The sequence below is a fragment of the Syngnathus floridae genome, chromosome 19 (assembly GCF_059516105.1).
Source record: "Syngnathus floridae isolate MCC-2025c chromosome 19, RoL_Sflo_1.0, whole genome shotgun sequence".
Taxonomy (NCBI): domain Eukaryota; kingdom Metazoa; phylum Chordata; class Actinopteri; order Syngnathiformes; family Syngnathidae; genus Syngnathus; species Syngnathus floridae.
In genome coordinates this window covers 2818583-2832340 of record NC_142431.1, presented here as the reverse complement: position 1 = coordinate 2832340, position 13758 = coordinate 2818583, and the positions used below count along the sequence as shown (strand labels likewise).

Genomic DNA, 13758 nt, shown 5'->3' with positions numbered 1-13758 from the left:
ACATCCTAAGGAATTCTCATGAGAACATGCTCAATGTGGCCAGGTGGCAGCTGCAGGGAGTCTGCCAGCTGACTCATAAGCTTGTTAAACGCCAGTCAGAGAGCTTCTGTATTGACACCCTTTCAACAGCTGCTGCTAAGGAGTTGCTTGTTCGTCCAGATATTCGGACCACTACATTTGATTCTTTCGTCTTACCAACCTGTAGATAGTGACAGGTCCGCGAAGGCTTATGGTCGGTGTGCATCATGGTTTTCTCTAGGTTGAGCGATGACTTCCTATAGGCCTCCTTTGCCTGGCTAACTGTTAGCGTAGACCAGGAGCTCCGCTTCATGAACTTGCCTTCGGGCGCCATTGCCATACTGTCACAGGCTATGCACTTGACGTCGTTGTTACTCTTCGAGGTCTTGAGTGACAGTTCTCCAAAGTGGTGTCCGTGGATGGGATCCGGGTAACAATGGGCGATGTGTTCCCCGTGGTGTCGGGACATGACGCTGGGAGTACGGTAGGTGCTGTCACTATCCAGATTGTCGTCAGAGCTCCACCAGCCGCCGGATCGGTGCTTGCGTTCTTTGCTCTTGCTCCTCTTGCTGCCGTGTTTGTTAGACTGATGGCCGTGGTGATGGTAACTCCCTGATCCGCTTCCTATAATGTCCCCGCCTTTTGTGCCGTTCATCTTGGACGATCCCTCCAGGGAGTGGGACTTTGTGAAGAGCTTCTGGACTGAATGAACAAGGTGTCTGATGCGGCCGGGACTCTCGCTGCGTTGTTCGGCGGCGGTGGATGTACGCTGGTACTGTAAGGTGTGGAAGCCATCGCGGTGTAGTGGCATTTGCTTCTCAAATTGATCCAAGAGATTGGCGGGGAGGCGATTGCTCTTGGTGCCGGCGTGGTGCGAGGAGGCGGCGGCCGCGGCCGCAGCAGCGGCGACGGCCGGCGAGGTGGCGGAGGCTGTTATGGCGACGCAGTCGTCCCGTGTGGCGGAATCATAATACGGAGAGCTGTAGTGCATCCGGGGGAAGGTGCTGCTGGAGATGTGGTCGGACACGGCGACGGGAGGCATCACGATCGGGGACATCATCATACAGTCGGAGTGAATGGAGCTCCGCGGTGAGTAGCGATGTTGGAAGTCCATAGGGCAGCTCTCTGTCGGGCTGAGCAGGTAGGAGGTGTGGCGGGTGTCCGAGCCATGGTGCGTGTGGAAGTCGTGCACGTGGGGGTCGTAGTCAAGCCCATGGGATAAAGGGATCTGGTGTTGGGAGCGGCTGCCCGATAAGCCCTTCATGTTCCTGGACGGAGGGAGGCGTCTGGCTTCATTGAATTTCCCAGACCGGGACCAAGGTGTCTGCTCTGTTGTGAAGGAAAAGAAAGAAAAGTAGTTTAGAAATTTAAAAACCATACTATTTCTTGGTATCATCTCACATTATTAATCAGGAGGAGGAACTTCAGACACTGTCGAGTGGTTACAACGTGGGTAGTAAAGGCAAATGAGCTATTTTCCAACTTTCCACCGTTTTACCTGCACCCTAAGCTCATTAATTACTACTCTCCCATGCAGCAGGAAACCCCAGTGTAGAACCGTGGCACTCCGTCTTACATAATACTCGGGATCTCTGATCTCACACACACCATTTGAAAAGAGCCAAAAATAAATTGCACAGTTGTCATGGCAACGGCTGCTGAAAAACCGAGGTTCTGTAACAGGGATTTTCAAGGTTGTTTTGGGTGGATCCGAACCACGGAGAAAAGGCTGAGAACGTATTGTGACAAAACTACTCGAGCATAACATGGTACATTGAGCAGTTCAGATTTTTTTTTAAGGAAACGTCTGGGTTTACTTTTGGGAAAACTCAGCATTCTCTTTTTCACTTCCACCGCACTCATCATCTCTGTCCGGAAGTCCGTCAGCGTCACACTCCTTCAAGTGTGGTTGACATCAGCGTGTTGCTAGGGCTACAAATTAAATCAAATTACAGCAGACAAGCAATACATGCTCAGACATCTAATGAGAGTGTGGAGATTCATTTTGAGACCATGTTTACACTGTAATGTAGTTTTGGTCACATACTGTAATGACTTCATCAACCAGGGCGCTCATCAATCAATTTGACAGGATTGAGCAAAGTAAAACTCTTAATCAATATCTATCTAGAAACAACAAATTTCTGCATTTATTATCCCGCTACCGCTAAACTCATACTAGAGAACGCAATAAGCCTTAAGCAAGTTCTGCAAAAGGCTGAGGACAAAAAGATTTTGTTGAATTATAGGGAACTTGTTCAAAAAAAATTATCTCGAGTAAGAGCATAAACAAGCCCCTGAAGGTTCAGGTCATCCAATATGTGCAGCAGACTGCTCTGCACTATTGGCCAAAGCCGAGTGGTCAGTGTACAGTTTTGTACATGTGTGGGAGGCGACATCAAGGCAGAAGATCCTGGCAGGCTCAACAAACTGGGAGAAAACAAACTTATTGTGTCATCGCGCTGAATTCTCTGCAGGCAGTAGTAGAGGGAGGATGAGTTTCTGAACTCACCTCGGACAATACCGCCCACTCTCTTTTGCAATAGCGGATATATAGAAGGAGAGTTAGCCTCGATCGTCAACCCCGGATTGACCTGTCTGAGCAAACTTCTATCTGGCTGACCAATTTAAAACTCCGGGGACACCTACAGACTAGATGTTTCTCTTTTATATGTTATGGTCTGAACAGACTTGCACTTTGACCTTATTCAGAGATTTAAAACATCCCAAGGATGAGATCATAAGTCCCTATTTTATGAAGACAAAATTCAATAGCTGACATCATCTCCACCTTTGGGCTGAACTAGACTGGGTGCAAAACATCTCTCCTTCCCTCTACATCTGACTTTTGACATAGCTCGAAATGATTTAATAATTACCATATTTTCCGGACTATAAGGCGCACCTAAAAACCTCAAATTTTCTCAAAAGCCGACCTTATATGGACTAAATTCCTAAATTTAAACTGGCCCGAAGCATTGTGTCATGAAATCAATCATAAGTGGCCCGCTGAAGACTATGAATCATAAAGACTATGGATCATTATTTTGTGATTATAAAGTCATTTGTTGCGTCTGAAGTTGAAATAAAAAAGATAAAATGGAGAATGATTTGGATTAAAAATCTGACATGATGCATTAACGGTGCGCCTTATAGTCCGGTGCGCCTTATATAAGGACAAAGTTTTAAAATGGGCCATTCATTGAAGGTGCGCCTTATAGGCCGGTGTGCCTTATAGTCCGGAAAATACGGTAGTCCCAATAATTTTCCAATTCAGTTTATACACTAAAACTGAATGCTACAGCAAAAACACATTTGGTCCCATTTTTACTTTCTGCTTGTGTCCCAATGTTTTTGTCCACTATAATGTATTTGACATTTCCAATTACACGCCGTCCTTTCCAGAACACGCACTAAATGCATGTGAGATGTAGAGGTGAGTTTTCTTGCCTTGCAGCTTTGGCAACCATTATTGCATTGTAAGCGCCACAGGCTATTTCCTCACTACCTTAAATCTGCTTTTGTCAGCACCTGATGTAGCTTGTAACCCACTTTCATCCTGAGAAAGATGTCACACATGGAGGGGAGGTGGTATGAGGGCCAGTGGGGGGAAAGAAAAAAAAAAAAGAGGGGAAAGCCTCACTTGCATGCTCTGCTTTTCAACTTCATGCTGCCAGCTGCTTAGCTATAACTAAAACCGTGCAGCCTTGCTACAGTCATCTCATGTCCATGCATTTCCCAAGATGGTTGCATAACTTGGCATAAATGAAGCTTTCCTCCTCCACACCAATACACAGCTAGCTAAATGCCACAGGGACGTACGGAGCAACAGGCAGCTAAACTGTAGCGCATGAATCACTGCAGTGAAAAATGCTTTCTCCATGTGGTATTTTTTTTTTTTTTTTGCTGTGGACCGAGCATAAGCTTCAGATTAGTCTTGCTCTTTATGCTCACACACAAAATAGCCAATATATATTGAAGATTTTAAATTGCAGGTGTGATTAAATATGAGATTACTTTCCTGGGTCTGTTTCAGCTCGGTGATTGACAAGGTGATCAGTCAAATGAGTTTTAACCTTGATACAAAACCGTTTAATCATATTGAAAAGGCAGATTACTTTTTTTTTTCATATCGTGTATCATCACCATGACAAACAATCAATACGGCTTCTCAAAAAAAAAGTAGTCGCCTGCGCTCATGCATACACAAGGATTGCGGTAAATGTTATGTATAAGAGGAACGAGGGCTCCATCTTGCAACATCATATTTAAATGGTTAGGGAGTTTGCAGCAGAGGCCCGATTCCGTTTCCTTTCCGCCCACTTCAGCCTACCGCTGTTCTTGTTGCAGAAGGCAGACACTGACTGATGCTACAGTGATGCTTCATACTTTTGGACACTCTCCTTTTCTCTACATCCTAACACAGGAGAAATGGCCAAATAAGGATCTCATCGTTTATCACTAGTCACCCGTAAAGCCTCCCTTTTTACACACAAAGGCAGATTGACCTGAAAACACCCTTAAAAAATCACCAGAAATGGTCACAACACATTGTCGCCATGCAATTCATTTAGGAGACTCCTTAAAAGTAGCAAAAGCCTGAATTATTCTCATTTCACAGCCGAAAATAACTAGCAAGCAGCTTTAGTTAACATTATTTCATTGGTGAGAATAAGAGGAAATGAATAAAAGGCATTGCGCAACATTATGGGGCAATTTAGGTTTATCCTGAAATTAAATGCGGAAGCCGTATATCACATAGAACAAACAAGATTTGTGTGAATTTAGAGGTATATATATATATATATATATATATATATATATATATATATATATATATATATATATATATATATATACCTCTAAATTCAACATTCTAAATTAAAAAAAAAAATATATATATATATATATATATATATATATATATATATATATATATATATATATATATATATTCCCGAAAGGGATTTATTGTTCATTGTAAATCACAATTAGCATTATATCCGGATAGTTTCTTTATATAAATATTTTTGTATTCAGTTGCCAACTTAGTCTGTAAACGTCTGCTAACCTCAAAACTTTAATTACCTTTCATAGTCTAAATTCTTGTTATAAAATTCTGATCCCTGCAATTTAAATATTGCATCATTATTTTCTCTAACTACTGACATAAAGTGAAGTTAGTACCGCACCTCCGATTCTTACCGTTATTAAAATTAATCCACAATTACCACAAACGGATTCATTTGAAACAGCACATTACTATAATTCCCATAAAGACTTTGGAGAGCTGTTAGTTTTAATAGGTTACACGTGCCCATCGTCATTAAGACGCAGTCTCAGCGCAAAGTACCGTTGCTGCAACAAATAGTCTGAATATGTCAAAAATGCTATATTTATAATAATATTTATATCTAATATGCCAACCCTTACGTCAGTTCATTTTAAAGAAAGTAAATTACAGTTTTAAACAGACTGTACCCTAATGCATCATTCATAAACACATTATGCCTTAAGTGAGGGAACTCTGTTTTCATTGGTGGGCCAATAGCTGTGTTTGCTTCACGCCTGAGTGTGCCGCACATTGATTTTCCCGCAGGGAAAGTGATTTATCTGAACAATTTGAAGGAGCTAGGCAACAAGTGCATAAATTATATGGCAACTCTGCTTTTGTTTATTTCGATAGGTCTATAAACATACACTCCCATATACATACTTATCTCCATTTTTGCTCGGAGTGAAAGGACAATTGCTGAATTCCCCCCTCTAGCTTTCTGTTAGCACACCAAGGCAGGCTGCTAATGAAGGTAAAAACAGGACGCTGTGATAATGACACCATCAGCTGTTGTTCTGAATCCCATTATCATGTTATTAAACTGCGACGGTGATTACTTTTACATTTTGGTCATGACAAGTAATTAGATGGTCAGTATGGTGGCCATATGTTACTCTGGGTGAGCTTGCTTTAATTAATTGGGCCGAGACTAAAGCCAGAATACAAATAAACTGAATTACCGTATTTTCCGCACTATAAGGCGCACTGGATTATAAGGCGCACCTTCAATGAATGGCACATTTTAAAACTTTATCCATATATAAGGCGCACCGGATTATAAGGCGCACCTTCAATGAATGGCACATTTTAAAACTTCCATATTTAAGATATATACATTTGGCCCGCCGACTGGACTTTGGACAAGCCTGCTGTAGTGGCTCAATATTGGTCCATATATAAGGCACACCTGATTATAAGGAGGCTTTTGAGAAAATTTGAGGTTTTTAGGTGCGCCTTATAGTGCGGAAAATACGGTAGGTCACATAATTGAATATTCACATTGATTTTAGAGATTCACTGTAAAGCGGCGAGGAATATTATAAAACCGGCTTTGCAATTTGTGTGACTCTGCTTCTAACTGTGCCAAAATACATCTCAAGTGTGCTTCTGCGGTGTCAAATTTACCTTCCGGCATGTGTGTAGCGAGTTTGAGATAAATCAAAACACACGCAGACGACAAACACACCTTGGCTGGTCACTCACATACGCGTGAATGGAGACCGTCGTCTTTTGAGGTGACATTCAGCTCTCCCGTGACATCATTTGCATATTTTGGCAGGCAAGCTGAAACAATCCATGCCCTTCTCTCATTGCTAATTCCCTTGTCTTTGCCGGCTTTTAAACAGATCGACCATGACTAAATGGCTACCACAGCGGCACAGCTATGAGCCAGAGAAACTGACAAAGCACTTTTATTATTCATATATTTAGTGCTGTGATTCATTAGCCGTTTCACTGGATATTTATGGACAAAATGATTTTAAATTTCCGTACTAACCTGCAGTGGTATCTTGATGTGTCATGTTTTTAATTCAATTGTATCTTTCAACATTACAGGCTAAATTAGACCTTGTTGGAAAACAAAATGACTTCCTGACGATGTAATGCATCGGTGTCAAACTTGTGGCCCGGGGGCCAGACAAATTATCTTCACGTTTAAAAAAATAAAGATATTACCAGCAATTTTTATTAACATTCATATTCTTTTAAATATTTGAGCAATTTTTACTATTCACTGATTTCAAAACTAGTTAGCAGTTTGTTGTGTAGCCTATAAGACATAATAGAAGACATTGACAGTCACAGTGACTACCGTATTTTCCGTACTATAAGGTGCACCTTCAATGAATGGCCCATTTTAAAACTTTGTCCATATATAAGGCGCACCGGATTATAAGGCACAACTTCAATGAATGGCCCATTTTAAAACTTTGTCCATATATAAGATATATACATTTGGCCCGCGGGCTGGACTTTGGACACGCCTGCTGTGGTGGCTCAATATTGGTCCATATATAAGGCGCACCTGATAATAAGGCGCACTGTTGGCTTTTGAGAAAATTTGAGGTACGCCTTATAGTGCGGAAAATACGGTACATTGACTATGTTGCAGCCCGCGCCAAAAATGAATTTGACTGTGTAATGAAAGGGTGTAAAAAATAGTATCATAGAACATCACAAGTGCATTCAGACATTGGTCTCAATGGTTACTTAAAGTCGGAACTTGAGGGGATTAAGCCTTCCAACTGTGCCATTTGAAAAAGCTAAGATCCTACTCCATAAGGCGAAAGAAGCTGCAACAACTTGAATTGCCTCTTTTGGCAACCCAAAAATGAGGCTGATAACTTGATCACGCCACTCGATTTGAAGTGGCTGACTCATTAACGGGTGCTGCTCCCAAACTAAGGGACAGCTGGCTGCAAGTGTCCGTGTCATCCGGACAGGCCCAGTCACTTTGGCTTCCTCCCAAGGTCACAGTCGGTCTCTCAAAGAGCCCAGGAATCACAGAAGAACTTGAAAAGAAGGGCCCGTCACTACACATCCATCTTTAGAATAATGTAACCAAAAGTTGCTGGAATAATTTAGACATATTTACATAGTCACTCAGGTTGTAGGAAACTCTACAAGGACATGATGTGACTCAAGCTTCACGAACCAACCTGTGGACAAATGTCCTTCAAAAAGCATTCAGCTGCTCTCGCAAGACAATACGACCTGGCTGGAGTGTTTTCTCTGCTGTCTCACAGTATCCAGGCAACCGTGGTTATTCCATCATCCGCCAGACCGTGCCTCCCTTTTTATTAATCTCCAAACAACCTTTACGTGATCTCAATGAATGACGAGCAGGAGTGGAAAGTGATACTACACACTGACGAGTGGCATGTTTATTTACATCGTCCAAGTGCCCATTTTAAATGTAATGCAAAACTTATAATACACAGCTCAGTCTTTATATGGCTTGTAGACAAAAAACTTGCCTGAACAAGCAAACTGGGATTTAGCACGATAACATTAGCGCTCTAAGTTCTCCATGTGGACACATAGCACCTGGCAGGTGCTTGTACCCAGTGTGAATCAGAGCACTTTGACGATTAACACGCAGCAGTAGCATGACACTAAAGAGGAGTCGAAGCCATCTGGTAATATCAACACACACTAAAAAAAAAAAAATGCAGAGTACATCTTTGTAATGAGATGATCCCCCATCACGATTTGCAAACCCAAAAATACAACAAACACGAGAGTGTTACAAAACATGGAGGAAGGCAGTCGGATCATTTTTCATCACACAGAGTGGCTGTGTTTCGTTTTTTGTATTTCACAAGAAAATTAATTAATTGCCTTTGTATGCAGAGAATGCAGAAAGGACAGAAAGTTTTGGAAACATTGCTTTTCGTTAAAGTAAGTGTTGTCCTTATCGTGGAAATATGTGATTATTTTGGTCTCGCGAGAGGAAATTTAGCGTTTAATCTGTAATACCCATCATTTAATGCGACAGTGACTCAACTGTGTAATTAGTGGCAATAAAATTTTGCATCTTACTTACTTGTGCAATGTCTATGCTATTTTTTAAATTGATCTAAATTACTGCAAGCAATGGTGGAGACTTTTTTTTTTATGTCAAGGCAAAAATCAAGTACCTATAAATCTTAAAAGACTTTAAACTATCCACGTAACAACCGTTTTGGGCATCCATTACACGAAGGGTCTTTTTGTCATTGGTCGTCTCCGCTTCTGACCTTCTTCACCCTCTCACTCTCCCGATGTCACTCTCCACCCTCGCCTCGCTCTGTTCCTCTGACTCACAATGTGTCTTGCTCACACACACACACATATATATAGGACACACAGTACATTAGATTTTACCGTTTGTCAATATTGACGATTGCTTGGTAATCCAGCCTTGATAACACACCCATGTTAAAAGAGTATGACTGACAGCATGAGAGACAACACACTCACTGACAGCAAACAACAAAACATGTGGATTTCCACAGCCCTTGAACACACCGTTATTATCTCCCCCCCCCGCACAAACACACACACACTGGCCCAGATCCGTCTTATGAAGCGGCACTCTTTGCTGGAATGTACAGCAGAAGCGGGGTGGTGGTGCTGGGGGGGAGTGGTTTGGTTGTGTGGTGGGGTGCTACAGCACCATGAGCATCTCCATGGAAACAGGCTGGAGAGCAACATTTCCCGCTCAGCATACTGTCAGAGACTGAAGATGAATCTAGTCCTCATTAGGGAAGCCAAACCATAGCACCACACACCAGGGGGGTGATTGTACTAATAACTGCAACATTTATTTTATTTTTACCTACAGCATGCACCTGGTGAAGGATTTTCCTCCGGAAGCTCCAAACTTGATTGTATTTTGTATAAAAGTTGATCTGACGTAATAATATGTGACGTAACGTACAAGCTTGGGAGTTGAATGGGTTTGTCGATTTGTGTCGGTCGCAGAGGTGTCATGATGGAAAAGCCCTTTTATCGGCAGATGCTTTGGTGACAATGACAGAGTCGGGTCTTGTGCCAAGAAATAAATGGTGCAGTGGGAAATTCAAGCTTGGCCCAGGTGACGCTCAGCAGTGGTTGATACACAAAAGAAGACATAGCGTCCGTTCCATCATAAGTTATGCTGAAGCGGACTTCTCTGAATACTCTCAAACTCACCCTTCCACTCACTCGTACACCCCCACACAATCCTTGCTCACTACCTAACATGGTCATGTTCCAAAGAAGCACTTGTGAGGATTAAAAAATGGAAAAGTAGGATTGCGGTTATTCTCAGACCATTCGAACACACTTTTGAAGACCACCAAGCCCAAAAAAACATTTGTAAAATACAGTTAATTGGGATTAAACAATTTTTTATTGCCTCCAAAACTCTCATAGCAAACCAAATATCAACCACCATAGAACTTGGTAGAGCCAAAACATGGCAAATCAATAAATAATCTCAAAATTGACTTCTTACGTAATCCAGTACATCACTTTTGAATCTTCATGCCATTTACCACAGCAGTCAGAAGTTTAAATGAGGGCAGTGTACGGGATATAACCACAAACTAATAGTTTTCCATCCAGGTTTTATGGTGCCTTCAGTTCATGAGCAATGCAGCTTGACTTTTCTTTTGCGGCCAGTTTGTACATAATTATAGCACAAGTGTTTTAGCTTAGACACCCACTCACCCGCAGGAATCCAAAACGCCTGAAGCCCTCTCAAACAGCAGGGGGTTGGATTTTTGATATCACTGCAGCATCAAGTTTATTAGCCAGAACTAATTTGGATGCGAGAATATAGGCTGAACCTTCATGAGGTCACGTCAGGCTTTGAGCTGACCAGCAGAATTCCCAAAATCGGACAAATGGCGACTTGGTATTCCTTTCGTTCCCTCTCACCTCTCCTTAAAGTCACTTTGTCAAATCACAATGAATCGAGATGTTAGGTTATCCAGCTCCCCTCTGGCGCCAATAGAAATGATGAATCCAATATCATGAAATAATTTGGAGCACCAAAAAAAAGTCGCAGTGTGAATGATGTTAAAGCTGTTTGGTCAGATAGTTGAGATAAAAATCCCCTTGTTGCTCACGGAAAAGCATGGATGAGGGGCAATCCCTCCCCATCCTTTTTTGGATTCTGTCACACACAGATACTGCGTATGGACACACACCTGAACATTGTGAATGAGTGGAGGAGCCTCTTCACCCAAATCAAAAGCTACAGATGCTAAGGACATGCAGACATAGCAACTTCTCATCTACCAATTCACAATGCAACAGTTTTGTGGAAGAAAAAAAAATAATAATGTGGAGGAGCGGTCTTACCGTGCAGCGAGGCTATGTTGCCGAGGCATTGGAGCACATATGCTGTGTGTCATCACACGATGACTGGGAAGCTGCCGCCAGCCGAGAAGGTGTTTCACATCAGAGATGGGCAAGCGGGGTTTCTCCTCTGCTATTCTACTCCTTTTTTTTTTTTGCAAAGCCCTCAGACGAACGGAGCATAGACGGAGGAGGAGAAGGAGGAGGAGGGGGAGGGGGAAGGAGGAGGAGGAGGAGGAGAGGGAAGGCAAGAGGAGACAGCAGCGTGCCGGGCTGGGCTGCTGTGGATCACCTGGAGCACTGTTGGGCTCCGCATTTACTCCTCCACTGCAGTAGTGTGAGCTGCTTGTTTCACAGGCTCCCGCACATCACCGCAAAACAAGGACGCGGATTCTCCAAGGCGCTGGATTCAGGATTCTGCAGCGCTGTTGCACCATGCGCTTGCTTGGAAGCCCCATCAGCATGCATGCTGACATCCCTTCCTCACAGTCTGCATTTAAACCTTCTCCTCGCTTGTGTCGAGGCGGTGGTGGTGGTTTGTTAGCACTTGATGAGTCACAGGTGATAATCTCTGACTAGTGCATGTTACCAAACGTCAAGCTCCTTCAAGCCTCAGCCAACATCACCTTCCGTCACTGTCGCCAAGATGACGTCACAGCCAGTAAAATGAAATGGAAGTTTTTTTTATGGCCTGACAATTCGGTGATGGAATTTAGACTAACTAAGAGCAGGTCTAAAATGTGGTGCACCACAATTTTGGTGGCTGATTCTGAGCTTTGCAGATGTGTGGAAGTTGAAGTCATTGTTTTTTTTGTTAATAAAAATGACAACAGCATGTGTCAATCTCTGAAATTAATTAATTATTATCATCTATGTATCTATTTTTAAAAGCACCCCGTAATAACTATAGGCTGGAAGGGGTGACAAAAATCTATATTTAAACAAGGTAAGTAAAAACAATCCTCAATCTATGTCCTCTAAATTTGGAGTTGTTGATTTGTGGGAGCTGATATTTATCAAGGATCCACCAATTGTGTCTTTTATTCTAAAATTTTATATGAAAAATGCGTAATTTGGAAGTGATCCAAATTGGGATTGTTGGACTTTGGCAGAGTTTGTTGCTCCACTGATTGCTATGCAAGTTTGTTTCATGGTAATGAGCTGGATTCTGTAACAACTACTCAATCTCTGTCAACGATTTGGTGTTATGCCAAGGAACGGATACTTTCATTTTGCTACAAATCTGAATAATATACATTTTTTGCACTTGGTATGCTGATTATGGGATGTGGCATTATTATTTAATTTTTTATTTTATTTATTTATTTTTTCACTGAATGACAAAATTCTGACATATACAATTTTGTTAAATTCTAAAAGGATAGCCACAACTTTTTAAAGATCTTAGCTCCACCATTGTTGTTCATAGTTATACCTTTTCCAAACTAGAACTTGAAATTCCACCCAGTCTAACATTTCTTTTACTTAATCAGCCTCTTTTGTGACCCGCAGCACAGCAGAACTTTGGGGTCAAGAGACAATATGAAAATGGCGCAAATATCTTTTTTGGATTGATTTGAAGCCACGAGTGCAGCTCATTGGCATTCCCATTGAGTGCAGGTCGTGCTCAAGAGAAATGCGAGCGGGGGGGGGGGGGTCATGTAAACGACGGCAGATCGAAGACACAAGGACAACGCAAGGCCATCAGAAAAATGGGAGTTAATCCTTCATGATGAATGAAATCAATATTTGGGAAAAAAAATACTTTTGCTCACAATAGTGACTTTTATGTTAAACAACGAGATGATAATGATGAACATAAAATCTATTACTAAAATGTGTGAGACGAAAGCCTCAAAAATTAAGTGTGGAATCGATAAAAACTTGGACTGTAAAGGAGCATAATTGTTCCATTAAAATTGAGGATCGCTTGACACATTTCGAGTTGTCATACACTATGCTGAAATGATGTTGGAAATTCAGATATTAAAAGTGTCTTGGCAGATGTGCTTAAAAAACGATGCAGTTTCTATGTTATTAAAGAAAACACTGCCACTTAGTGGTACTACATTGTGGCAGTGTACTGTTAAAAAATGACCACATCTGAACTCTTAACCTTTCATCCTCGTATTTAAAATACAAAATTCAGAAGCTAATAAGCGGCCAAGCAAAAGAAGTCAGAGCAGGAGCACATCCCTGCCTTGGAACTTTCTGTGACCTCGGCTGGAAAGTCATTTGCATGTCCATGTGTGGAGTCTCTCACATTTATCAAATTGGTCAAAAATCCCATGGAAAAAAAAAAAATCACCAAATGTATCTATCAAGACTGCGTTGCTGAAAAAAACACTACATCTTACCTGAATCTTTGTCCACGAAAAGGCAGCAGTGAGTCTGGAGTAACCATGGCAACACCTGTGACACAAAGACATGTGTTCAATACGGCTGAGTCACTTCAGTACAGTAAACATTGGCTTAATGGGGGGGTGGGGGGGGCGCTCAATTCATAGTGGAGATACCTGTACTTGATGGGATTGATGAACTGGTTGCCATCCATTCACACTCACACCATTGAGATT

General features: G+C 41.9%; 2 protein-coding genes across 3 annotated transcripts in view; one reads left to right on the top strand and one right to left on the bottom strand.

Moving 5' to 3' along the window:
- The window catches only part of LOC148381631 (uncharacterized), a 33820-nt gene that overhangs the window by 14021 nt on the left and 6041 nt on the right, over positions 1 to 13758 (top strand). The window lies entirely within an intron of this gene.
- Positions 1 to 13758, bottom strand: part of dlgap2b (discs, large (Drosophila) homolog-associated protein 2b) — a 33636-nt gene that overhangs the window by 18655 nt on the left and 1223 nt on the right. For both annotated transcript variants that reach the window (XM_088362593.1, XM_088362592.1), the window contains exons 2-3: positions 13540 to 13594; positions 200 to 1347 (exon numbers count right to left, since the gene is read on the bottom strand). In XM_088362593.1, the coding sequence (XP_088218719.1) occupies positions 200 to 1347; positions 13540 to 13594 (1203 nt within the window). The remainder of the gene's footprint in view (positions 1 to 199; positions 1348 to 13539; positions 13595 to 13758) is intronic.